General features: G+C 48.0%; 2 protein-coding genes across 3 annotated transcripts; both read right to left on the bottom strand.

Moving 5' to 3' along the window:
- Positions 1–13: 13 nt before the first annotated feature.
- On the bottom strand, positions 14–20,118 carry LOC111077485. Its single transcript, XM_041592720.1, is given in 6 exon segments — positions 14–2,240; positions 2,243–3,177; positions 3,252–3,765; positions 10,360–10,883; positions 14,262–14,343; positions 19,842–20,118. Coding segments are annotated over 6 exon segments (4,251 nt in total). The 5' UTR covers positions 19,902–20,118; the 3' UTR covers positions 14–104.
- Positions 20,119–26,153: 6,035 nt separating this feature from the next.
- Positions 26,154–27,701, bottom strand: LOC111077488 (ubiquitin-conjugating enzyme E2 S). 2 transcript variants are annotated; one of them, XM_022371784.2, is made up of 3 exons: positions 27,177–27,701; positions 26,635–27,102; positions 26,154–26,572 (listed from the first exon to the last, which is right to left on the bottom strand). In XM_022371784.2, the coding sequence occupies exons 1-3, from the start codon at positions 27,183–27,185 to the stop codon at positions 26,423–26,425; spliced, it is 627 nt and encodes a 208-aa protein (XP_022227476.2). In that variant the 5' UTR covers positions 27,186–27,701; the 3' UTR covers positions 26,154–26,422. The 2 variants fall into 2 exon arrangements, with proteins under 2 accessions (XP_022227476.2, XP_022227475.2); XM_022371783.2 differs by having other exon boundaries at positions 26,635–27,105; positions 27,177–27,700.
- Between the last annotated feature and the right edge of the window lie 280 nt (positions 27,702–27,981).

Genomic DNA, 27,981 nt, shown 5'->3' with positions numbered 1-27,981 from the left:
TAGACAGAGACAGAGACAGAGACATACTGTGTGTACAAGATATTCGAGCATACGGCAAACGAGTGGTTGTCGAGCGAGAGACAGAGTAAAAGAGCGATGGAAAATCATTTTCGATGGCCGGCAGCATTGCGCAGCTCTATGATGGTGGCCCCGGAGCCACGTCGCAGATGCTGCTGCTGCTGTTGATGCTGCAGATGCTGGTGATGTGTGTGGAAATGTTGCTGATGCTGGTGCTTGGAGTCCACCTCGCTGCTGCGACGCACGATGCTCGCCGTGTCCTTGTTGAGCTCGACGGACGGCGGGGAGCGCGAGTCCAGCGAGTACTTGGGCTGCAACGGATACTTGTGGCCATTGGTGGAGGGGCTGCGTGAAGCGTAGTCCTCGTCGCCGTGGATGACCCGATAGAGATCTGGGGCCTGCTGGTGCAGGCCGCGCAAGTACATCTGTTTCTTATCCTCCTGATAGGGCAGATCTGGGTCGTCCTCGCTGCCAGTGGCTATCTTGGTCAGATCCTTCTGACTGCGACTGATCAGATTGACAATGGAAGGACTCTTGAGACCGCTCTTCAGCGAGTTGTCCTTGCCGGCGAACAAATGCGGATTGGACTTGTAGTTCTGGCTCTGGCTCTGGCTCTGGCCCTGTCCCAGCCCCTGTTCCTGCCTCTGCTGATAGCCATTGCTGTAGCTACTGTTGCCACCTCCTCCACCAGCTGCTCCGCCGCTATAGTTGTTCCTGGTCAGCTTCTCGATGTAGATCGGACTAGGGTCATTGCTACCGTTCATTCCATGCACATTGAAGCTCTTGCTACGGTTCAAGACCTTGGCATAGGTGCGGGCAGGCTTTGCCGGACCCTGCGGCAGTGCCTGGACCTGGCTCACTCCACGCTGCTGCTGTTGTTGCTGCTGCTGTTGCTGCTGCTGTAGTAAGGTCGGGGCCGTGACATAGGTGGACGTAGATCGACCGGGAGGCGGCATGGGCTTCTCCAGGCCATAGCGCTGCGTGCGCTGCTCGTGCAGCTTGCGGGGCAACGTCTGCGCCGAGCGGTAGTCCTGCTGCTGCTGGTGGAGATTGGGCGTGGAGCCGCTGAAACGTTGTCCGTGCTTCTGGTAGCGTCCCAGGGTATGTGACGAGGTGACAGGCGGCGGAGCCCGCGACTCATAGTAGTCATCCTCCCGCTCCCGCTCTCGCTGGTCGTAGTGCTGGCGCGGGCGACGCTCGTAGATGTTCTCCTTCCCGTAGAGGGTGCTGGAGTAGGGATCCTCGCCCAGGTAGTACCGCTGGCGCGGACTGATCGTCTGCTCCAGGTGCTGCAGCTGGGGATCTGCAGACTCGGCTCGCTTGAAGTTCTGTCGTCCCGGCTGCGTCGATATGGCTAGCGTGGATTGCGTCTCAGGCTTGAGGGGCTCTCGCTCCCGTTCGCGATCTCTTTCCCTTTCTCGCTCCCGTTCCCGTTCCCTGTCTCTATCGCGCTCCCTTCGGTGCTGATTGTCGCTGGCCGAATCCTCCGAATCGTTGCTGCTGTGACGGTGTCCGCCCCCGCCGCCGATATGGCCATCGATCACATTGTACTGCTGATAGGTGGTCACCCCAGCACCTGGGGCACCCCCAGGAGCACCACCGCCGCCTCCGCCGTGACCCTGACTGGGCGACTGCTCTCGGGACTTGCTGGAGGCGGACTTCATGCGGAACTTCCGCTCGGCGCTGGCCGAACGTATCTTGCTGACCAGCTTGCGCAGCGAGTTCCCAATGACCTGCCCCATTCGGCTGGGCTTGCTGAGGCCGCCCCCGGCACTGCCACTGACCGCAGACAGATTCGAGGTGGAGGCAGAAGTGGCTCCCGGACGGAGGGTGCCCGTGCTCGCGCCTGCCCCTCCCGCCAATGGTGGCGGATAGTTGGACGTTGGGGCGAACCGAGTGCGCTGCTGCTGCTTCCTGCTGAGGGTCATCGTGCTGCTGGGCACCTCCCGTGGCAGCCGCGTCATCAGGTAGTCCACCTGCGGGGACGAGGAGCGGCTGCGGCTGCGAGGTGGCGGCGAGTAGTCCGGCGGTGGCTCCACCGATGGAAGGGGTGCGCTCGCCTTGATGGGCACATGGATATGGGCATGGCTGTGCTCGCCCAGCTTCTTCTCAATGGCACGTCGACGCTGCGGGACTGTGGGCCGGGCCAGGCCCAGGTTGCTGCCGCTGCCGGAGAACTCCATGGATGCCAGAGAGGTGAGTGGCGGCGCGTTGGGGCAGCGGACTCGTAGCTCTTGCCGCGTCCGTTTACCGCAGCGGGGGCGATTCCATTCACCGGGTTGCTGTTGTTGTGGCGATGTCCGTACGCCACTCGCTTGTGCGATGGCTCCTCGGGGCGTGGCGGCACCGGCGCTGGTCCCGGGCCGGGTATGGCCTCCAAGTCGTCGAGGGCATCGCGGGAGCCGCGCATGGAGCGGGCCAGAAACTGCGAGGAGAGGCTCTGGCGCTTCTGCTGCAGGATATCCTCCCGGCTCACATAACTGTCCTTGGCCAGGCTGTCCAGCGGTGCATTGGCATGGGCAGGCGTTCCCAGTCCCGATCCCTGGCTGGATGTGGGACCGCTGATCTTCTTCTTGAGCCCGTTGCGGCGTATTGTCTCCTGGAGATCCTCGCGGAACGCCTGCGACGAGAAGTGATTCACCGACGGTCCCGCCTCCTTGCGCTCCGACCAATTGGAAATGCCTTGAAAGTACTTGGAGCGTCCTGCCCCACTCTGGTTGGCTGGCTTGCGTTCCAGTGTGGTGGCTGGCACCGCCATGGCGGGCGGCAAGCGCTCCCGATCCCGATCCCGTTCCCGCTCTCGTTCCCTCTCCCGCTCCCTCTCTGCGCTGCGGGGCAGGGTCTGCGGATGATGGGCGTGATGCTGGGGAGGATGATGTGGATGCTGGGTGGTCAGCTGCGACTGGGAGTGACCATGGGCATGCACATGGGCCGCCGGCTGGCTCTGCGACTTGATGGTCACATTGAAGTAGCTCTTCTTGGTGGGCTCCACTTCGGCCGCGGCCTCGTCGTCCCGGGAGTCGTTGGAGGCTGTGGACTCGCTGCCGAAGTGCGACTCCAGCCACTTCATGGTCTCGCCCTTGCGGGTCTCCTCCTCGCGGTCAAAGTCGAGCGGCCGCTTGGTCAGTGCATCTTTGCGATCGGCCAGCAGGGCCACCTCTGAAAGGGAATCACCGCAGGGATTAGCTTGGCTTGGCAGCTTTGGGAGAGGGGATCTGGACCGTGCTACTCACCCTTCTGCTGCTGCTGCTGGGAGCGCCGCAGCTTGCGCATGCGATCCGAGAGGCTGTCCCAGTCGCCGGGTCGCTCCAGTTCGCCGGGACCGTCCTTGTCCATCTGGGTCGTCTCGGCCGCGTAGCGCATCTCGGTGGACAGCAACTTGCCGTTGGCTAGCACATCCACATGCTGCTCGTCGCGCTGGCGGAAGTATCGTTGATTGGCCGCCGTCGTTGTCACCTGCTCCTGCGCCAGTCCGAACTGCAGGGCCCGCTCATCCCTCTCCCTCTCGGGCAGCTCGTCGTCGAGTATGAGCTCGTGCTCGGTGGTCCGCTTGCTCTCCGTCACCAGCGTCCCGTCCTCCTGGGCCAGGCACCGTTTCTGCGTGTCCTCCGAGTCGATGGTCTTGCGCGACTTGCTCCGATCGGCGACCACCTGCGGCCCCAGTGGCACCAGCTGACGTTGGCTCTCCGGCGAACAGAGCACGGCCTCAAGATCCTCGGCTCCCTCGCGAACTGCCTTCACGTAGGTCTGCCAACGAAAAAAACAAAAAAAGGGTAGCCAAATGAAAACTCTTGCCTAGTAAGAGTAAGCCACATTCTGGTACAGTAGCTCCATCTGCTCATCTCCCTGCCCCCCTGTAAATGTTGCATCACTTCTCCAGCGTTGCAGTGACTGCACACACACACACACACACACACACACAGCCCGTCCTAGCGCGGTCCCAGCTGGGTTTCAGCTGGCTTTGGTATTCAGAGCAAGACAGACAGAGTCGGAGGAGCAGCAGCGGCAGCGGCAAATCCATTTACTTTTTCAAGCTTTCAAAGCTTCAAGCATGGATGGGGCAACGTCATTGGGTTAACGAAGGAACGAAGGCAGCCACCGATGACCGAAGCTTTAGATACCCTTGGATGGATCTGTACAATGTGGTACATCTTCCCTTTATCGTATGGGGATTTATGTACACTAAATACGATTCCCTTTGATCTGATTTCGGACTTGATTTAATGGATCCGATCGGGGGGGCTCAATCGGATGGATCTACTAGTGCTGATGAAGAATACATACACACATACATACATATGTATGTACTCGTTTACTAGTGTGTGTGTGTGTGTGCGTTGCAAAAATCAGGGCAATATAATAGTTGTAATACCTTTTGCAAGGGTATAAATACGAAGAGGAAGAAGAAACAGCTGGAGAGGGGAAAACAAAGAGAAGGGTGCGGTGCGGGGAGGCTAAAGAAGGGAACACTTCGGCATAGACATCTCAAGGTCGGATGGGATCGCATCGCTGGAATGGAATGGAATGGAATGGAATGGATGACAAGCAAAAGGCACGCCTGGGTGACCAGCGCTGGCCATCTCCGAATCGCTGAAGAAGAGATCGCTTTGTGCCCGATCCCCCCCTTTCCCCCACCCACCCCCCACCTGCCAGCTACATGTGGATCCACAACTGGTTGTAGTTTTAGTTTTTGACCTTGTTTAACGGTAACGCGCGTAGAAAGTGTTTTGTTGCTGGTTTTGTTTTCAGTCTGAAACTTGATGGTCAGTCAGACCCCCGACCCGACCCCGACCGCCCCCCCTTGCCGCTGCATCTACAGCATCCGCTCACTCCCCTCAGTGATGTGAGATTCGCCTCTGGGACTGTTGTTGTTCGCTTTTCAACCCATTGATCGTTCGATGGCAAACGAAATTCGCCAGCCATATGCATCTGTCTATCTGTACATGCCACAGGGGCATAATCGCACAGTGCCGGAGCAGATATTAGCAGTGATTCTTCACTGATTCAAAGCGAACTTAATGCAGATCTCCAGCTGAAGAAGAACGGATCAGATTCATAAACTGAATCAATCTTAAGCCTCACAATGTTCGAGGCCACCATCAAAGTTTTTGCATGCCAAGAAAAAAATTGAAAATCTTCGGGACAGAGCTTTTGATACCCTTCAAGATCAGGCAGATACTCGTAGTTGGGATATGTTTTCTCGATCGTTTGCTATAGCAGCTAAATACTATATGTTACATACCGATCAGATTTGGATAATCTTGTATTCAATTAACTGAGTTCTCGGAAATGCAACGGTATGAAAATCATAAAATTTAAATGATATTTTGATATTTGTAATGATGCCCAAATTCTTTATTTTATTTTACGATAATTTCGATGTTGAAGACATTTCAAGAATCCAAAGTATTCGCTAAATATTTTGGGGCGTCTGCCAACTGCTATTAATTTGAGCGCTTAAGCAAATGTTGAGTGAGACGGTGTCTGTGGTTGCATTCGGCGCTGCTGGCTTCAATGATCGATCCAAAATAGCGAAGCCAGAGAAGGGGAATCAGATATATAGAGATGGCAACGAGCTGTTGTCGTTGGCGTTGGCGCGCCAATCGATGATTAATATCAATCGATGACGTTGACGCTGACGCAGAGTTCGAAGCGGAGACACGGACTTTACCCCTCCATCAGTCTTTTTATAGCATTGTGAAGAGGTTTGTCATTGACCAAAAATACCGTAACCCAATGGGCAACACACTGAATGTGAGCATATTGGTTTGGGGGAGAGCTGAACGCTGATAGCTGATAGCTGATCGCTGATCGAACTATAAGAAAACTCGGGCAAAACGATCAAAAGGTATACAAGGTTGCAACTGAACTGAATTCATTGTGATAGCCAAAGTGTGTTTAAGTTAAGTGCTTCTCAGCAAGTGGCAAGTTGCTTTCCATCACTCAGCAGTCGCTCAGCAGAAAGGTGGCCTGGCCTACTCCTGGAAGTGCTTCCAACTGCAGCTGGAGTACCTTGCTTATAGAGGGTATCTCCTGTTCGAGAGCACACTCTGCTTTCGTGGCTGTGATTTATCTCCGACTTGATTCGCTTATTGCCTTGACTTAACTTGGCCGAATCTCAAACTGATTTCCAACGAAAAGAGTTGGACCTGCTGGGCCATAGGGGCAGTGGTAATGGGCACGGGGCCCACTCAGCGGGCACAGTGGCAGGGCTCCGAAAATACATAGGCATACATACATATGTATGTATGTACATACTTCTCATGCATGTACCCATACCCATACCCATACCCATACACAGCCAATATTCAAATGGACTGTTGGCCATGTTGCCTGGCATGCCAAGTGGCCTGGCCGAAACCGAACCGTCGAAAAAACAAAGCCGAATGAAAGACACAAAATCGCAACAAACTAAAACAAAAAACAGAAAAAACCAAAAAAAAAACTAAATAAATAAAAAAGAGAAATGAGCAGATTTTAAAAGGGGAGCCGAAGGGGCTGGCTCGGTCGGAGTGCTGGAGCTGGAGCTGGGCTCACCGACCAAGACCAAGACCAGTTTGCCTTGGGAGTTGCTCAACCTCACGGAGCTCGCGATCGATTATTATTATTGTAATTCAGTTAGTGTGCGGCCAACGCCAACGCGCCAGCCTGCCTCCATATGATAATGATAGTCGAGTCGATGATGAGGTTTGGGGCTGGTGCTGTTGCTGTTGCTGTTGCTGGAACTGAAACTGGAGACAGAGCAAGAGCCAGACGTAGACCCAAAAGCCTGGCGTTGGGCGTTGGGCCCTCAACAGTGGACATACCACAAAAAGAGAGGGTACCTTCGGCGGCCCAAGTTACAGGATGCCCTTGCAGAAAGAATTTGTGAAAAAGTATCAAGCGGGACGACAGGTGGAGAGTTTCGCCAATTTATTATCGTAAGAAATGTCTTAAGAGACATGATGGACTACGGACCAACAGATGATTATCCAGATGATTATCTGCTGTGCAGACTCTAACTCTGGCTTATGAATTGCTCTCTAAAAGAAACATTCTTGGTTGGATTCAGCTAAAAATTATTGTCTATGCCGATTCTGACGTGTCTCCTTACTGCAGACAGAACAGATTCCAAAAAGATTGGTTCTTTGATCAAATGTAGATGCTGGGCTATAGCACAATTCAGGAGCCTCCTATTGCTGGGAACAATAGTACTTTATTGGGCTTCAGAACCCCCCACATCTGCCTGGTATTGAGATAAAGCCATACATACATATGTAAGTAATTTATAGGTTCGGAAATAGTTGCCTCCCTGCGCGGCAAGCAACTGGGTATGTGTATACTTAGTTAAACGCCCCGTTGCGAGTCCAAGTCAAATCTCGACTTTGGGAACGAGTCGGGGAGTCCAGACTTGGGCTGCTCTAGAGGACTGAGCGGGGTCTACCCTGGGTCTGGTTATAGTTTCCGTTGCGTGAAGTTGCTGCCCCCTCGGCCCCTTTTCCTGTCCCACTCCCAGTCCCTGTCGCTGCCACAGCCACAGCCGTTGCCCCAGCTGCTGATTGGCATTTGCTGATTAGAGTTGTTGGGGCTGGATCGGTTTGGTTTGGTTTAGCATGTGGGCACCTAGACTCACTCGAAACGGGTTTCGGTTTGGGCCACAGCTAGCCAAGTACCCACACACACACACACACACACACACACACACACCGACACACAGACACACACATGCTGGCAAGGGAACACACAGATACAAAGAAGTACTGAAAGATACAAGAAATGAAAATTCAAATTCCAAACACTTTTTAGTGGGTATCTTGGGGGCTCTCTTGCCACCAGACTTCTGTGAATGTTGTGGCATGGACGAATTTAATGTGGCCTCCCTGCTGCCCACAGCAATCGTCTCACGTCCTCTCCTCCCAGGCCCATTCTTCTTTGTGTTTATATCTCAATCTGTGTGTATCTGTGTGTGTGTGTGTGTGTGTGTGGGTACTTGGCTTTATATGTGTGGTAAGGTTCATGGACCCTGCCTCAGACACGCCTAGAATCCAAGCAGGAGACTCCTCTCCAGCTATTGATTAAACCTGGCTCAGAACAGGTCTGCGCAGGCCAGCTGCCCCAGCCCGAACCCAAAGAGTGTACTCTCTCTCTCTTTAGTTCTCTCTCTCTCACTCTTTCACGGCCTCTTGTAATATTAACGACCACAACAAGAGGAGTCATCAGCACACTGAAAACCACAGATTGATATTTCGGGATGATCCCGTAACAGAACCAGATTTTATACGAGTATTTGGTATTTGGTAATAATATCACTCCAGACTATAACATATGTATGTATGTATGTAAATAATTTACTATATTCGTGGAAATACTTAGCCGTGGATATTCTTCCATAAAATGGAGTACTATGCACGTTTAATGTTTGTAATAATCGGGTGATATTACGATTATGTATCACCTTGAAGGAATATATGAGACATACGGAAACCATAATCGTTTCGAAATTTCCACCTTTTTTTTCTTTCCGTGCAGCTTCAATGGCAATACCTTTTTGGTTTGGTTAATTGCCAACTACCGGTTTAGGTTGGCATTAGCTCTAGATCAGGGAAAGAGCAGAGCAATGGATTCTAAGAGTCTTTTCGAGTCTCAGTCTGACCGGGGGTACGGTTAGAGTAGATAGATAGGGATAGAGATGGAGTTACCGAATATCGCACCTTTCAGAATTATGCAAATTGGTGTTTGGGTTTGTTTGCTGCTCCTTCTTCTTCTTAGTCATCCATGTATATCTGTTGCTGCTGCTTCTTTTACTGATCTTCCTTTTGCTGCTCCTCCTTCCGCTTTTTTTGGTCACTTTTCACTCAATTGGCGCTGCTCTAATCTGTTGAACCATCTGCCATAGGCCGGACTGGACCCACGCATTAACAGTTAAATTCAAGACACGGCTCACATACACTCACACACAAGCGCACCTCCCACCAGAGAGAGAGAGTCCGCGAGCAAGAGAATTGTGAAGCGAGAGGAAGAGCACGACAGTTAGAGAGATAGAGAGAGAGAGAGAGAGAGAGAGTAACTAACGAAATCACAGAGAAGCGCCGTTGTAAACAAAACAAAAAAAAGTGTACACACACCTACAACAACACAGCCAGATGGTAGGGTATATCCAATGGGGAATACGTCTATCCAATGTTCGAGCTTTCAGTTAGCCAAAGACCGAAGACCGAAGACTGAAGACAGAAACTGTAAACTGTAAACCAAATGCAGAGGCAGTGAGATACACGACGGCACTGACTGCAAAGCCGAATCGTACGCGCTAAATGCAAAACGAGTTGTCTTGGCGCTCGCTCGGCGGCGACTGATCTGAAAGCAGCAGCGGCAGCGGCCCGCAGCTTGAGTTGCTTTTGGGATGCAGCCAGCAGCAGCCACCAGCCACCAGCAACAACACCAATAACTTTCGAATGAGCTTAAGAGCAGCAGCAGCAACAGCAGAAGCAGAAGCAGAGACAGCAGCGCAGGTAGCGGCAGCGACCGAACACGAATAAGAAGAAGCAGCAAGAAATGAAGGCATAGCTTCGGGAGTCGGTAGTCGGAACATTGGATACCCTTGCCAAGCAACTAGTGATCAGTTTTCGGTTACACCTGATCATTTTCTGGGAGATTTTGTAGTCGTTTCGTTTTGTGTTTAAAAACTCGAACGAACATAGTTTTTCTGAAGTTTTTGCTGGGATGACCTACATATGACAGCTATGTTACGAGTATATAGTAAGCTGCTTTCAATACGATTTAGCCAAGTATTTAAAAAAACCTTAAAACTATACACCGACCGATCTTAATCAGAAAAACTGATTTAATTTGTATTTTGTTAGCTGGGCACTACTGACTCTTCCCTTACATATGGTTAGGGTCTGTGGAAATTATTAGTCAGATGGCTAAAAAGCCGAGGGATTCGGTTGTTAATGCTGATCCTGTATGTACATATTAGCTCTATAATATAGAGTCTCTAGTCGATGTGTTGCATATGTACATCTGGTAAAAGCCATAATACCCTTACCAAGGGTATGAAAAATAAACTCAACTCAACTGACCAGTGGCGCTGCCGCTGCTGGCGTCGCCGCCGTCCGTCTACATTGTGGCTTTTTTCACGCCGAATTGATTTTCAGTTATTTACGCCAAATTTCGGTTTTGCTTCTCCGCACTCCTGTCTCCGATTACACGCTAACAGACACTCTCCCATGGAGATCTGTGTGTGTGTGTGCATGGACCTGGCAGGCGGCTAAGCCGCTCCTGTCTTCTGTCTACATCTATTCCAACCGGTCTCTGGTCGCAAGTTTTTAGACTGTGCCTTCCTGTCACAGCGTGGGGGCTCACCTGATCCGTAAAGTCACCCAAGTGCCGAATATCCTCCGTCTCGTGGTAGTCCTTGATTTCCTCGTGCGAGATGACCCGCTTGTCGTCCACCTGCCGCACCAGCCCATCCACGGGACGCGGGACCATGCGCTTTACCAGCTTTCCGCCGGACCCACTGTCCGGGCCGAAGGCCTCCTGCAGCTGGGCCAGCTGCGTCTCGTTCACAGCGCCCGCCTGCAAGGCTGCCACATCGATCAACTGGGCGTTCCCATCCAGATCATCGGGCAGGTCTAGATCGCGTTTCTGTGCAGAGAGAGAGAGAAGCAGCATCAGAAAACGGGATTGATGGGTGATAAGTACCCAGTAGCCACTCACCTCGGTTGTTTCCGTTTCCTGTTTGTCAGTGTCCTCGGTGGTGTTGGTGGACACAATGGGGCCGGAGTCCTCGATGACTTTGCCATCCTGCAGCTTCACCTGTCGCTTCACTCTCGTCTCGATCTGTCTAGTCGTGGTTAGCTCTGTCTTTCGCTTCGTTACCCACTCCTCTGCAATGAGCCAACGTTACGGTTAGAGCTTCTCGAATTTTGAACCGCTCCCAAAAGCAGACTACAGAAAGCTCCACCTGATTTTGGCTGGCTCAACCAACTAACTGCACGCAGGCAGGCAATCGATGCTTTTGCAGCCGATGCTTATACCCAGCTCAAGCTTTTCTCAATATTATTAAAGCACAAAGGACTTTGGTTGGTCAATTCCAGTTCTTTTTTGAGGCTGGCATTGCAACACACTCGTACCAGCCACGACTCCAACAGATGCCTCATTTGCATAAAGCCCATTTTGGACTTGCAACTTCTAACAATAGAAACGGGTGGATGGGTGTGGGGGGGGGCAGTTGGAAGGTGCAGGGTACTGAGACTGTAGCTGAAGCTGAAGCGCTTCAGCGATCTGCTGCCGCTTTTGAACTGCTCGCCCAATTACGTAACCAAGTCCAAGTTGGCCACAGTCTCGGTCTCAGTCTCAGTCTCTGTCCCAGTCTCACAGTCCGACTCCGTTCTCTGCCTAACTGTACTCGGTGTGTGCCTGTGTTGGGCAACCTGCACTCAGAGGTGGGCCAAGCTCTCTTCGAGCACGGACATCCGACAACTGGCAATGCACAGATTTCTGCTCTTTTATTTTTTCTTTCCTTTTTTTGTTTTTTTTTTTTGTTTTTTTGTTGCATCGAAATGGAAACTAAGCAGAGTTTTTCTTCGCTGTTTTTTTTGAATCGACAGCGTCTAGGCTCTCTCTGTCTCCAGCTCCGTCTATGACTGCATTGAAACTGCTGGACCATTAAAGGTCGCTTATATAATATATCTGCATTCGCAGCAGCAGCAGAAACCGAGACGAGACGTCTCGTTGTCTGGCGTCTAGGGGGGAGAGTCCGGAGTCCGTCTCGCGACTCGCTTCGAATTCGAGCCCGCAATCGCCCATCCGCTGGGCAGTCGATCGAACAAGGTGCAGTCAAGTCTGCCTACAGAGGGAGGCCCAAGCAGAGCTGCAGGTACAGTAGACCAGTCACAGGGAAGCTGGCAAATTTATTGAATAAATCGCTATAGAAAATGATCCCCTAGACATTTCTAGGTTAGTCTTTGAAGCATTGAGGAGTCTTTTCTTGCGATTTAGTAAATGCAAAAAGTAATCAAAATTCTATATGGAACATCTGGGCAGGAGTTGTGCTTTAAATTTAAAGAAAAACTCTGTGGATAGACGTAAAGACGATATTCAATTTTAGTTCTGGAAGAAGGTTTTCATGGTACCAAATATTGTTACTAAAAAAACCTCTGTTTGAATTCTTATTCCGCAACTAACTTCTGAATCAGCCCTATTTATAGGTTGCAATAGAACAGATTAATTGAATTATATGTCATGGATTGAGAGTTTGAGATTGCATATCTATCTATTTGGCCCGCAAATATTTTGCAATATGTCGTTCGACCTGAGCCTCGTCATGCCTTAGGTTTTACTGTGGCAAGACCTGGTCTGGTCCCTTAGCTCCGCAGTCTATTGTTCGTATATTTGCCTGACCAGACTGTTTATCTTTATCATTTGTGCATATATATCCGCATTGTTGCAACTGCTGCTGCTGCGGCTGCTGCTTCTCTGCCTTCCCCGCAGAGCACTCGGGCACTTCATAAATAGCAACAACTTTGGCAGCAACAACTACAGCAATCACAATTAAGCAAACAACGGGAAGGGAAGGGAAGGGAAGGGAAGGAGGAGCAGGAGGTGGTTGTGGTGCAGCAGGTTGAGGCAGAGGCGGCGGAGGCGGCGGTGGCGGTGACGATGGCGGAGACGGTTGAGGTGGATCGGCTGCAATAGCATTCTCGGTTTCGATTTCATTGTTCGATGCAAGCCAAGCCGATTCGATTCGATTCGATCGATTGCGCTTGGGCTTGGGCTGACGCTAATGTTAATTTATGTTGCATGGCCACGCCCACTTAACAAGCCTCGATTTCTGCCATCGATTTGGCCATAGCCAAAGATTGCATTACATCTGAGGCTCCCCGCTGATCTGCTGCACACATTTGGACTAATTGTGGTATCGATTATGGCCAGGCCAACGGTTTCTGTCAACCGATTTCCTCCCAATCTCGATTTTCATCTGTTCCACTCCCTCTTCCCCCTCTCCTTTGGAGCGCAGCACTTGTTAGGAGCAACTGGCTTCCACATCATTTGAGGGGAGGACAAAGGGGTGGAGTAGGAGGTGTTGTGAGTGTTGTGAGTGGTGCACCAATTATTGTAATTTTTTTCCATAATTTTTTCAACCATCTCCGTTTGCATATGGCCAAATGTCGTCGGGCGCTTGTCAGGCTGCCTCTCAGTTGATTTTTAATGATTTGCTAACGTGGGAAATCTGTGTGAAGTTGAGAGCTGTGCATTTTCGCTGGATCACTTTTGTGGGCTCGGTTGCCAGTGTTGGCGGGGTTTTACTCTGCCCGCTTTTCCATGCATTTGCATTTTGTTGTTGACTGCTTGTTATTTCTAATTTTTACACGTTTTTCACTCTTGCTCGGCTCGGGTCGGCTCGGCTCGGCTCATACATTTTAGAGACTGCTGCCAGTAATCGACTTATTGTTGCAGTTGCAGTTGCAGTGGCAGTCGGAGGCACTGCTTCTGCTGGCAGTGGCGCCTTTGTGTTATGTTAATCACATAATTAAATCAAGACTTTCTATAATTTCCGCAAGTGGCGCCCCGGAGGGCTGCAACTGGGAAAGTGAGTAAGGAGCGAAAGGAATTTGGGATTAGCTGCATTATGACTATGGGAATGCATCCACAAGGGATTTCTCTTACATGCATCCACTTTCATTTCCCATCCATAGGTGTTCCCTCTGGCTTTCTGGGGACTCCCCGTCGCACTTTAAGCGACAAAGATTTAGTTCGAATTTCGATCTAATTGAGTTTATTCCCTGCTGATTCTGGTTACTCGCGAATGAGTAATTCATTTATAATGCAGATCGTAGATCTCGACTATTCAGATCTGATCTCTGTCTGTTCTGTTAAGTCCCTCCCCTCGTTCCAGCCGTGATCTCACGCGCGGGACTCTTTCTTTTCAACTGCTGATCGGTTAATGCTTAATGCTAAAGGCATCGACAGTTCGATGATGTCACTTGATTGGCTCACCCATTGGATCATTCCAATTGCTCTGATTGACTGGGTTAAAGCGAGGCTGCTTGTACTGGGCCTGAGATCACCGCAATCGGAATGATTTGATAGATCGGTGTATTCCCCCAGAATAGGAATGATCTGATAAATAGGGGACTACTCACAAGGATCTGGCAGATCAATATATCCCGGCAGGATATCAGGCATATCCCCTTTGATAAAGTCAAGGAACAAACTCCAGAGTATTCCCCCATGTGTATGTATGTATGTGGACCCCTACTCACCTTCTTTGGTTATAGCTTCTGTATCGCAATTGGTTGCCGCTGCCTCGTTGCTCTCCTCTTCATCTTTGGGTTCGAATTCGACCTGCGAAGTATCAATGTCGTAGAAATTAACGCGGGTCACGTGACGCACGTAGTCAGTGGTGGTGGTTGTAGCTGTGGTTGGGGTTGGAGTTGGATTGGTGGTTGGTTGGTGGTTAGTGTATCTGGCGGCGGGCGGTAATGATAGCTTTGGCCCTGGCAAGGCCTGCGCCTGCCCCTGCCCCTGCGCCTGGACACGAAGGACAAGTGCGATTGGTGGCTGATGCAAAAAGGTCGAAAAGGATCCCTGGTGTCCGCATCCGCATCCGTATCCGTGGGAGCGCGGTGGCTTGGGCACGGCATTTGCGGGCTGTAACTGCGGCTGCCGCTCCGTCTGCAAGCGAACCGGCACCCATCGTCCCTGGGCAAAGGCGGGCAGTGCTGCTGCTGGCTGATGGCTATGACTATGACTAGGTCGGAGGGGACGGGACGGCTGCTGTTGATGTTGATGTTGATGGTGCTGGTGCTGGTGCTCGCGCTGCCGCTGGAGGTAGCTGGCCGGGATGGCCGGGATGGCCGTGTCCCCCGTAGAGGCCGACGAGGACTCATCGCTGCTGCGATCGGATGAATCCGGGGGAAGAGGAGGATCGTGCTTGGGTGGTGCCTGTGCCTGTGCTTGGACGTGGGCGTGACTGCTGCTGCTGCTGCGGCTGCAAGTGCATGGCGACAGTAGGAGGATCACCACCATTCGATCATCTGGCGGTGGCTGTGACGGTGGCTGTGCGCTTTCTGCTGACTACATCTGCTTCTGCTCCAGCTCCTGCTCCTGCTCCAGCTGCTAATCGTGCTGCTGCTGCTGCTGCTGTTGCTGCTGCCTCTGTCCCTGCCCGTGTCCGTGTCCGGCGCCAGCTCTGGTCCTAGCTGCCCTTGCCACAGCCAGTGGCCACCCGATTAGTATTGCTTGTGCACTTGCTCTGCAGCGGATCCGGTTCTCATTGGGCACACAAGACATCTCAGAGCGCGACTCCCCGGCTGCAGCTCCAGCCTTCAAAAGTGACCAAAACTCTTCCGACTGTGAGCCAAATCGAAGCGAAATGAGAACAAAATTTAGCCATAAATTATGGACACACCAAATACTCGCATAGATAGTGAGAGAAACAGAGAGAGGTTGCCAGAAAGGGCTACAGATACATCGGTCTCTCCCGCTTTAGTCATTCCCGGTGGGCGTTAAACCTGCGAAGCGTAAAGCCCCGAACTGGCCATGTGCAGCTGAGCGAGTGGAGTGCCACGAGCTCATTAAGCCAGGCGAATTAACTGGATCTGGGGTTGAAGCTGGCAATGGGAATGGGACTGGTACTTGCTTTGGAGCCTCCTTAGCGGATGGAAACAACGAACCTCAGAGAACGAAACACGTCAAAGCGCAAAGAGCAGAGTTCAGGGCGGTGAAATGGACAAAACAAACCTCATCTCAGTTGGGTTTAACTATGCCCAAAATACGGTCAAAGGTCAGACAGAGTAGCTACAACTATTTGCAACCAGAGACCCTCCGGTGTGTGACTCTATTTCAGCTCGATTTCAGCTCTATTTCAAATATTTCAGCCAAAGAAAACTGTGTAAACAGAACATCGAATTGACTTGTTCCATTGGATACCATTAAAGCTTCTCGAGAAGGCACTGTAGCTCTCAGCGGAAAAGTTACTTCGGGTAAATCATAGGAAAAACTGCCAAATCCTGCCCTAACTAATTGAATCTGACACTCAAACGATGCATAAATGTTTCAAAGAATCTTTTGTAGGGGCTCCACAAATTGTGGATTCAAATCGTAAAGTTAATTCCATTTTCAGTGATCTGAATGAACTTTTTTAGTTCTTAAACAAACCCAAACGAAAATTCAATGTTTGGCTGCTGAACATTTTTCAAAGAACTTCATCAAAGTTTCCCTCTTATATATTTTTTTAATAATTTTTTTTAATATAAATTTATATTCATATTATCTGTTTGAGTTGCTTCATGGTAATCATTATGCCCTAGAAAATTGAAGGCAATTGATTGGTTTGACTTTTCCGTGATCGTACGATCTAAAACTATTCCGATTTAATTCGCAAATCTTCTAGAAATCTCCTTCCACAATTAAAAAAATTGTTCATCCTTAAGATGCGATTCTCATACATATTTATGTACATGCATGTACGTATGTATGTACATACATATGTGATATTTTCCGGCAACATCAGACAACACTCAATGACCTACATTATCGCTTCAAACTATCCAAATGCTTCCCAAGTTTGGGTAATCGCTTATCTGTTGGTTTGGCACCGATCGACCGACAGACATCCAATGGCTTCCTATGGACATGGCACAGGGACGGAGACGGACATCTCCCACAGCTTTGCCACTAATTTGCTGTTGTGCGAAAACGATTCTTGAATTGATAATTAGGCGGACGAACAATAAATCTGAAGAGCACCATTGTTGGTGGGTTTTTTTTCCGATTACTTGATTTGCTATTTTCGGTTTTTAGCGATCGATTGGGATGGTACGCCACCGGTGCTGGGGCTGGGGCCGGAGCCGGGACCGGCTTTGGCCATCAATAAGCGATCATTGAAGCCGCAAAACTGACGTCAGACGACAGACCGACACAACAACAATTAATTGTGACTGCAATTTGGCCATTTTTGTAATTGTTTCCGGTCAAAAGCGACTTGTTGTTGGTGGTTTTGTTGGTTTCATTTGCCGCAAAAAAAGATATGGTATGGGATATGGATAAAGCAACAACAATTGACAGAGAACAGAGAACAGAAATGAGGGAACAGAGAATATGGAAGAGAGGCTTTTCTGTGCTCTGTCGCCGCTTAAGGCGCTGGCTCCTCTTTTGTCGAAGGTGGAACTGGGAGTGGGGTTGGGATTGGGAGCTGTGTATGAGCTGGGAGCTGGTAGCTGGTCGCTGGGTCGCACCCAGCTATGAGTCAACAAATCTCACATGGAGCTTTTATACCCTTGTAGAAGGTATTCTCATTCTCCCCTCCCCCAAAGGCTTATTCATATTTATTCATACAGGAAAGGGTATCAAAACCAACGGTGCGCAAAGGTATTTGGTCTCTTTCGTCTGCTGGCTTGGAGTTGTGGCTGGGGAGCTGGAGATTTGTTAGAGTTTGGCAAAGTCTGACAATTCCGAATGCAATCGCGGTGCCTTTTACTTGACCCAAAAGCAGCAACAGTAACAACAGCGACAACTTCATGTGAGAATGCTTCAAGCTGAGACAAAGTTGGAGCCGAGCCCACAAGTCACGCACTGGTCAGCGACGAATAGGTATCCACACAGGCCCCCCCCCTCCCCACCCACCCCATTGTTGTTGCAGCTAATTCACGCCTTTTGGCCATACAAAGACATTGAATTGTGGACGCAGTCCAAAAAGAAAAACAAAGTTTCCTTTTAGAAGAGCGGGAAACAAAATCACAAATAGTTCAGACCGACCTGCTGCACACTCGCCGTCCAACATCACTCACTACCTACCCCCTACCCCCTACCACCTACCACATACCCAGTAAAATCAGCAGCTAAAAACAACAAGTAAACAAGTTGAAAGAGCAGAAGAGCGAGACAACAATAACAACAGTCGAAGCTCTTTCAAAAAGGCAGCCACACTTAACCACAAACTAACGGCGAACAGAGGGAGACAGGGATAGAAACAACAACAGTTGTGGGTGCTGGTGCTCTCCTCCCTCTAAAGCCCCCACCCCCCACCCCACGATCTACCACTTTGTCAGCCCGCCCGCCTGCTGGCTGCACGGTGTCGTCCACTTTGTGTGCAGGCTATGATTTGTTGCATGAGTGTGTTTCTCATGGCTGTTGCTGTTGCCGTTCCTATACCCTATCACAAGGTATAGTTGATGAACATACATATTGTATTCCTGATCAGCATCGATCGATCGATATATATGTATCTAATAGCGTATCTAGGTCTTTTGCAATTGCTGCTAAATCTGGAACCGGATGACCATAATACAAATCTCACGCATGTACAATATGAATGAGTATCAAGAGTATCAAAAGCTTCGGCTTGCCAAAGCGCTGTACTTCCTTTTCTGTTGTTATTTCTCTCGGACTTGGAACTTTTTAATGGTGGGAAAATATTTGCGCCTTATGGCCGCCAGGGTGTGTGGCAGGGGTGGGTGGAACTCCAATAGGAACTAGGAACATTAGGAATTTGATGGACTAACCATATTGCGTACACCACTCGATCGATATGCCCCTGCGTCGCGTGGGAAGGGGAAGGGGGATGGGAGGAAAATGTAGTACGAAATAAAAGTACAGAAAATATGCAGGTAAGAGAAACAGCAACAAATGTCACGACAGCAAAGCTAAGAAAAACGAAACGAAACGAAACGAAACGAGCAGCAGCAAAATACTTATTTAGAGCCAGAGGAGAGCAGGGAGTGCAGGGAGTGGGGAGTGGGGAGTGCAAGACTCGAGCTAATGATTAATTTTTTGCACGTACTAAAGCCAGAGCCATGTACGCGAGATAGAGCTGGCAGCTAGCGACGCACACACTCGCGCACACATGGATGGATGCCCTAAGCAATGGACAAAATGTGAATGGGTCGCACAAATCTCTCTAATTCTCTCGCCCTTAAACACACACGTCGCACAGAGATCAACCTGCGACAATCGCTCTCCTGCTCACTGGTATTCTGTGTGGATCCTCTGCTCTTGTCCCTCACAAAAGACAATAGGAAATGGATCTGTGCTTTTAGCCTGGCGCACGTACTCCTTGAAACACCCATCAAATACAACCTCTCTCTCTCTTTCTCACTCACTCTCCTTAGCTGTCTCATATTTTTCTCACCGTTCTCTCTGGGCACCAGCACACACGAACACACTCTTTGGCGCTGTCACACTTTGCACTTTGCCTTTGCCATTCAGGCCGAGGCAGCAGCAATAACAATTAGCAAACAAAAATTACAAAAAAAAAATAAAAATCCGCCAATTGTGCAAAAACAAATAGCAATAAATACGAGTAGGTATCGTATCGGTGGTGCACTGGTGCAATTTTGTTTTTCTAGTTCGAATTTAAACGTTATTAAATGTAGCGCAGCCCCACAACAAAATGCAAAAAAAAAAAAAAAAAAAACAGAAGAACAGCAGCAGAAGAGTCGGACCGAAACCCGAAAATCAAAAAATTAAAAACCGACGGTAAACAATCGCGCGGCGGAGCGCTGCTGAAGGAGAGCGCAAGCGCGAGTGCGAGTACGAGCGAGAGCTTCGATGGCGCGCCTACGACTGGGGTATGGCGGCAAGCTGCACCGTTAGTTTGTTACACCTGAACTGAAAAGTTTTTGGGCCCAAGCCGCCGCCGCCACCGCCGCCGCCAATCATTGTTTTTTTTCCCGCGACGCGAGAGCTTTGCCTTTGCCACCTTACACAAAAGTATCCAAGTATGTAGATGCATACATACATATGTACATAGATACAATATGTATGTGTGTGTGTGTGTGTGGTGGGTAAGGGGGTGGAATGGAGATATGCAGCATATGCAGCTACAGGTAAAGGGTACTTACCAGTTCATTTTGCTCGTCTTTGGCGCCAGCTTTTGATATGTTTGTCTTGCTCAGAGCCATAGCGTTAATGGTGCCACCACCAGCGGGAGCTTGGATCCACGCTTTGTTTGATTCTTTTTTTGTTTGCTTTGGATTTTGTTTGCAAGATTTTATCTTGTAACTCAGCTGCAATAAAGTAGTTATAGAGATGTACACCGAAAGCTTCTCAGCTGCATTGGATTGCGAGTGTGGCTTAGTCGAGTTTCAATCCAATTCGCGCCTGAAGTTGCGCCTGAAAGTATGCAGGGTTAACAAAGTTAATTCAGTATAGAATACAAGTTTTTTCATTAATATGTAGTATGATCATGAGCTATCGATAGCTTATAAACTTGCACTTAATCACAGAATGGACTATTTGCGATACCACGCAATAACATTACTAAAGCTATATGTAATAAATTTATTCATAGATAAATGGAAAATAGGTGCAAATTAATTATTTCTTGTTTTCGTAGGGAGCAAAATTTCTGTGTCCGGAAATATAGTAGTTTATTTAGAATATTCGAAATATTGAAATTCCCAGAACTGAAAATTGCGGGGAATTTTAAAAATAAAATAAAAATAAGTTTAAGCAATTAACTATGAGACATCAGAAAAATGCTATAGTTTCAATTAAAATATTAGTTTCTTTTTTATTCAGAAAAAAAAAATTTCGTAAATACATACTCGCTACGGCGGAAATAATAGCACCGTTTGATACAACAGTTTTTATTGTTTAAAAACATTCACTAACATATATAACATATTTTGCACTCTCCTCTCTCAGAGAAGTGTGCTTACTCTCTAAATCCTAACGGTTTTGAGCAAGATCCACCCTTAAAAACCGTCCACAGAGCTAAAAAAGTATCTTAGAAAAGGATGGATCAAGGATGACCAATGAATAACTTACAATAACATAAATTAAGTGCCCAAAGTCTGAGAAAAAATCCACTTTAGACTGCAAGCCATGGAGAAAACTGAATGCAGTATGCACAAAAGCACTGAAGTTGGCCCAAAGAAATACGGAGAAGCATCCTGTGGTCCGAAGAAAGCCAAATTGTTTTTTTTTTGTGGAAAGGGCTTCGATTATGTAAGACGACTACCCAATGCAGAATAGAACCCTTTGACTAGCATATAAAACCAATATACATACAGTGAAAAACATCATGGTATGGACATGCTTTTTGTACTATGGAGGTGTTCTAATACATGGCACAAATCGATGATGGATCAACATGTCAATGTTTATATATGAGAAAACAATAATGCTACCTTATATGGAATAGGCATGGCCGCTCTTTTGTGTCTTCTTTCAGGACAATGCTCCAAAACAGACAAACAAGGAAGCTCGAAACTGGTTCGAGAACAGTGGTTTAAATGTAATGTATTGGCCTGCTTAGTCCCCAGATATTTCTAATACAAAACCAAAGAATAAAATTTATCAGGGGTCTTATGCATCATTCGTGGAGCAATATTTCCCAGAAAGATGCGAAAATGAGGTGAACTTTAATGGCAAGACGCTGAGCCGAAGGCTTAAAAACAAAAAATGTATCATCAAATAAGATCAACCATTTCTCCAAATTGTTGCAATGGCTGTGATTTATTAAATATTTAATAATGCCATGTCATATATATCTGCATAAGCTCTGAGCCAATTACATTGAGTTTCCTGTCGAAAGGACGGGCTCCCACTACGAGGAGCAATTTTCTAGTCCCAATTTCTGTGGACACCTTCCACGGGGGCAGAAAATCCTTCTGGAAACGTATGTGTTTGCGGCATATTTAGTTCTTCCTTGGGCTCGATCTGAACTATTCTGCCTGTCGGACTGCTCAGCAGATCTGCTTCTTCTCTATCTCCTCCTTCGCTAAACTGACTTCTCATTTAGATAATTGCTGCTCTCGAACAACTGCTTTGAACTGGTGGTTGCTGCCCACTCGCTGTTTCGTCGCATAGTTTCGAGCGCATTTGGTCAAAATGAGTTTTCGTTTTTGGCTTTGAGGCCTGATGGCCAAAGCATTTGGAACGCCTTCAGCCGCAACACCACCACCACCGCCCGCCCCCGCCTGTTAATGAAACGTTCAAGCGTTCTTGCCACAGCAACAACTACAACAAAAGCAACAACGAAAGTAAAAACATAATAATATTGTTGACACACAAACAGTTTGAAGTCAACAAATCTACAAAATCGGAGGATTTTACGATGCCGAACACCGTGCGCCGATCGCCGATCGCCGCCAAGGCGATCCATCTACGTAGATCTCAAAATGGATTTGCATATGGATGTACATATGTACATATATATGTGTGTGTGTGTGTGTTCCAAATATATAGACATGTTCATGTATAGACATCGAAACCCATATATTCCGACATATATCAAATATTGATAGCTGCTCGAAATGACGAAATGAGCGAGTTATTTGCGTTTTTTTTTTACTTAACGTTTTTTTTTTTTCTTTTTCTTTCTTCGGCCCACACAGTGCCAGTATTTGCCATATGTATATTATAGAACTGTGATCTGCTGTATCTGTGTCGGCCTCAGCCCGTCTGTGTGTGTGTGAGTGCGGCAAACATAACGTCGTACATGGCATATGATGTAGAACTGACAGTTTGTCATACCCCAGCTACAGTATAACAGTGCTAAGTTGATTCGTCGAATAGATCTTGAATGAGTGGATTGGTATTCATTCATATAGATATGGTACATGAACGGTTAGATGAATGATTGGGTAGATCAGTTCAATAAAGAAGTGGGCATGATCCCCTAGAAGATGTGAATGAATTTATAGATCTATGAATGGGTCGATGGAGAAACGCATGGATGAATTGTTATTGCAGATGAACATGTACATGTACATAGCATAGGTATATGTCAATACTTAGTAGATATGTAAATTCATGAAGGGCGCTTTAATACGGTGAACAAATAGTTTGCGTATGGTTAATGATTATATGGAAGTGATTCCAAGACCAACTCTATTATGAGTAAATTTAGCAAACAAATTTTGTTATTTAACTAAGGTACAAAGTTCGATTGGCAAACGTTTTATTTAAACGATAATTCATTTTCATCAGACAGACCTCGTCGGTTTGCATACTGTTCCGAAGGAAAGGGATCCCTTTAGCAGTTAGAAAAGTATTCTTATAGAATATTCCTTGCCCGCATAATAATTTTAGAAAGTTCCTTTCCAGTATAATTCATCTTTCAGATTGGTTTAAAATTGTCCACCAAAAGAAGTAGTCTCCATAGAAAATGTTATCTCTGGATGAAATGGATTGTATACAATCAGCTATAAAGCTGATGAAGCTGTAATGAAACGTTTTCCTAAGCGAAGGCTTCACTGTAATCATATGCAAAACATTTAACGGCGACCTCTGCGAAAGCCACACAAAAATAATGAAAAAACCGAACAACGCGAAAGAGTCATCGTCATCGTCAAGTTAAATCGATTTCGTTTCGATCGGATTTGGGTTTATTCGATTGAATCGGCAGTACTGGCTGGATCACTGGCTTTTGGTCGTGTGTCCCCGAATATATCTAGATATGTATATACATATGTACGGATGTGTTCTAGTGAAATCTCGGTTCGGGCCGAGTTCGAGCAAATCCAGCACCGGGCACTGGGCACTGGGCACTAGGCAATGGACTTCATGAGATGATCTCTCTCGCAGATCACAGATCGAACACTTAACAAAAAGAAAAACAAACAAACAAACAAACAAACGCACATATGGAGTTTGGGACAGAGCGAAGCAGAGCGCGCACAGAGAGAGAGAGTGAGTGAGAGAGGGGAGAAGAGCCATGTAATTGGCCAAAAGACACATGAACGGGCAGCTGGGCAAACAGATGTTGCAAAAATGGCTAATGGGGCAGACAAGCATGTCCCGAAACGTAGACAGGAACACGCCCAGCGATGGGTAGCTCATCAAGGACACATCGATCGATTGTCAGTCCATCGAACATCGATAGATGAGTTATTCGGGATGTGGGGCGTGATCAGTTGATGACTATCTATCGCGGTTGACTATTTACACAATAATAACAATAACAGTTATAACAATGCAACACAAACAAACACACACTAACCGAAAGGGTAGGACGAGAGAGAGAGAGAGAGAGACAGTACTCAGAAGGAGCCGCGCGCACGTTTTTTGTTGTTGTCGTTTTTGTGTCCGCCCGTCGCGAGAGTACGCGGAGCAGCAGGCCAGGCCAAATGGTTTGTTGTAGTCCGCCTGTGCCAGATTCACAACTGATCTACCTGCTGCCATAGCCGTAGCTCCGTTGCCGTCTGTCGCCGCAAAATTGGCGATCGCGCGCGCTGCTCAGCCGCCGCTCCCTGCCCCTACCCCTACCCTAACCCCAGTTCCAGTCCCAGCCATAGCCCCAACCAGAGCCACAGCCCCACCGATCGGCGATCAGTATTTCCCATTCGCATTCACAACAAGCTAAGCCCCAGCTTTGTGGTCGGTACATCTGCTAGCCCGGCCAGCCACACAGCCACTTGGGCATTCATTCAAGCAACACAGACAGAGAGTGAGAACGGCAAAGAGAGCAGAGGCAGCGGGAGAGAGCGATTCCGAATCGAATCTGGCCAGGCCAGGCCAGCAGCCATGATGCGAATACCAGTATCGGGCAAGGTATGTTTATTCAAGGTGAAGCACTTCCGGTCCAACCAATCTTACTTCGGCTCTTCCTCCACCCTCTTTCGGAACATTTGTGTTTCGCATGCACACAAAAACGAAAGCGAAAGAAATGCATATGTGTACTACCTAAACGTACCTGTCTCACCTTACATTCATCAACTTTGGGATCGGGGCTTGCTGTTCTGTTCCCCAGATGAGCGCGGATCAATGAGAATGAGAGAGCAAAAGCGACAAAGCTACCCTAACGTTAGATAAGTACATCCCACAAGGCTTCACCTGGAATCAGTGATTGGACCGTAAGCCGCTTGGAAGGGTAACCAACATTCGGTGGTTTTGTTCGTGGCTTGCGACAATATTTGGTTCGAGCAACTTGTCGCTTGAAGGTTAGGCCCGATTGGAATGCTGGCCGGCTCAAAGCGTTGGCGGTTAGGCAACGCCAGAGAGTAACAGAGAGAGAGATAGTGAGTGACCTGCGCACACACCTACACTCAAGCGCACAGTAAACCTCTCATGTTGGCGTGTGTCTCATGACATTTCGCAGAATCGCTGGGAATATCGAAACTGCCCGCCAAACTGATAAACTGCTCAGGGAGGGGGACTGAACGGTGGGGTGAACGGAACTAGGAAATGCCTTTTGTCATTGGCACGCGCTACATGCACTGCTTGTCGCGAGGGGGCTGGGGAGGGGGGTTGTCGGAAGAGCAACAATAGATAATACTCTCGACCTGGTTTTTTCATGGAATTTTATTCTTTTTTATTGTTTTCATTTCTCATTAAGGTTTTTCTTTCTGGTGTGTGTGTGTGTGATGATGATGTTTGGCCGAACGAAAGGATTGGCTTCCACTCCAAAACAAACAAAAACTGATACGGGCGGGAGAGGATCGTGCTGAGGAGCGGAGCGCATCCCTTCGCGCACTCACTCCCTTCAAAATGAAAGTGTGATTGAGAGAGAGGGAAAGGATGAGTTTATGATGGATGATCTCTATCAGTCAGCTGATCCGTTCCAGTCCCTTTCGTTCTTTTCCTTTCCGTTTTAAGTTTTTTTTTTTACAGTAAGTAAGTACAATCATAACCTTAATCTCTACAGAATGTGCAATTATTGATCTTTTACAGTTTTCATTTATAATTGTTTTTATGTATTTTTGTTGTATGGATGCCTTTTTGTTAAGCTAAGGACAGCTGATAAAATGTGAAACGTACGAAGAATATTCATTAAACTTCGGAGAAATAAAAACCACTCTAGGACACGAATACAAAAATGTAATTTCTAATATGCATATGATTGATGATCTTCATCTTGATCAGATTTCTAAGGGTATGTAAGTAAGAGTTCGGTGATGCTTTAGAGAGATGCTGGTTTGGGCGATGACACTGTTTAACTTCTGCATTACGTTTAAACTAATTACATAAATTATGCTAGGATAGCGCGTGATTGTTAAAAAAGAGGACTACATAAATTAATTGGGCGCTTTGTCCCGTTTCTCTTGGTGATTCCCCCTCTACATTCTAGATTCGGATAGCAGGGCCCCGGACTCGAGAGGCCCACCGCCGATGTGTCGTGTAAATACGCAATTTTATATGCTTACTGGATGTTGTTTTCTTTGGAGTAGTGATTGTGGTTCTTTCTCTCGATTTAGCTCTTCCTTAAGTTCTGTTCTTTCCCCCCCAACCTGGCTAGTATCCAGGGGGGTCACCTGGCTGATTGCACCAGCTCTGCTTTTGGTTGCTACTCGTTACTGGATCAGTGTAAAATTTCATAGCGCGCCTTCACTCATCGCTCTACTAAATAATTGCTTCTCCCGTCATTCATTTGTCCCCGCTCGTGTTAGTCACCAAAGCCCTATCCGTTTGCTTCCTCCGTGTGTTCCTGCAACTGTTTCACTTGCTCCTGTAGTGGCTGGAACTCCGCTTATGCCTCTCATAACCTTTTCAGCATACGCTTCTTCTCCTTGAGCAACTTCTCCTTCTTCTTGTCCTGTAGCTTCTTGTCGAGGCCCGCATGCTTCTTAGTTGAGGGTCCGTCATCATCTTTGGCATCGCTCGCAGCCCCAACACCACACTTGGAGGGCTAAATTCAGACAGAATCGGTTGAGATCTAAGAGATCCATACAATCGAAAGGAAACACTTACCTGGGCATGGATCTCCGTCATCATGCGCGCCCGCTGTGAGTAGTCATCGTAGCGTTCGAGCAGCATCTTGCCAGCCTCCTCGTTAAGTGCAGACTCCGGATTGGGCACAATCAGCAGGCATTTGATGGTTAGCAGTATGTGTTTGATACCCAGATCCGGCTTCCAGTCCTTCTTCAGTGTGTTCACGCAAATCTCGCCGTTGCCTGCCACATTTGGATGAAAGATCTTTGTAAGGAAATAGGCTTTAGGCGGCGTTTGCGGGAAGTCTTTGCTCAGTGTCAGCTTGACGCGGAAGATGCCAACGGCGTACGGGGTGCCCGCTGGTCCGTCGATCAAGGCCTGTATATCGGTGACATCGCTCTCGTTTATCAGCACTTTAATGCCCTCCGGCGGCGTGGTCTCCATCTCTTGCAGCTCCCTCATCACCTGCCGTATCGTCTGCGGCGACAGGTTCTCCACATTGGAATACTGCTAAAAGTGGTACAGTTTTTCAATTGTTTTAGTTTGATTTTCAACCGTATATTGTGTATTGAATACATTACCGAACTCATGGCTTTTCCTGTGCCTAATGGATGCTGTGTAACAGAAAAGTGCGTGTATGTGTGTGTGGAGGTTTTTCAAGGTTTCGCAACCGAGCTATCCTGGGCCCACAGCTTGGAGACGCCAAAAGTGTTGCAATCGCTCTTCGCGCGGAGAAGACACCAATCTGCAATCTGGAGTGTGTGTTTGCTAGCGGCGCTTGGCGTGTTTTTTCACTTTTGCCAATTGGCGTCGTCGTTGGAGTGGAAAACTACTTGTGCTTTACTGTCTTCTGTCGTTTTTGTTTCTGCTTCGAATGGGATGGTTTGGTTGGGTTTGGGTTTCTTCTTCTGATTTCGCACGCTTTTCACTTTTATGCCTAATCGCAATAAAAATATTTTTGAGAGCCTACAATTTTGTTTTGCGACGGCTTTGAAATCGATTTGATCGCCTGCTTGTTGCTGTTGTTGTTGTCCTTCTTTTTTCGTCACATTTAAACAAATTCTGTCCAATTGCACACTTCACGCTCAACAACAACACGAAAACAGCTTCCATTTACAGAAACCCTCGTCGTATGGCTTGCGCTACACATCTGGCATGTTGAATCGACGAAACGTTTCGCGTAGAAACTTCTTGAGAAGCCGCGTTTAATGTTAAATCAATTACAAATATGCAAAAACTGGTATAATTCAGCAGAGCGCTTTGCCTGTCGACACTATTTTCTAAAATTAAAGCAAAATATGTTTTATTATTCGCATTGCGCCCTGTGAAGAGTGTACCATGAGTCAGCACAGCCTAAGCAAACAAGCAGCTCTCTACACTTCTTTC

This window comes from Drosophila obscura, unplaced genomic scaffold, assembly GCF_018151105.1.
Source record: "Drosophila obscura isolate BZ-5 IFL unplaced genomic scaffold, ASM1815110v1 contig_185, whole genome shotgun sequence".
Lineage (NCBI taxonomy): Eukaryota > Metazoa > Arthropoda > Insecta > Diptera > Drosophilidae > Drosophila > Drosophila obscura.
The sequence above is the reverse complement of the archived record's forward strand: the minus strand, read 5'-3'. Positions and strand labels throughout refer to the sequence as shown.

Coding starts and splice junctions, on each gene's coding strand:
- LOC111077488 (XM_022371783.2), bottom strand. Junction 26,573..26,634: donor TGACGGAGATCCATGCCCAG/GTAAGTGTTTCC, acceptor GTCTGAATTTAG/CCCTCCAAGTGTGGTGTTGG.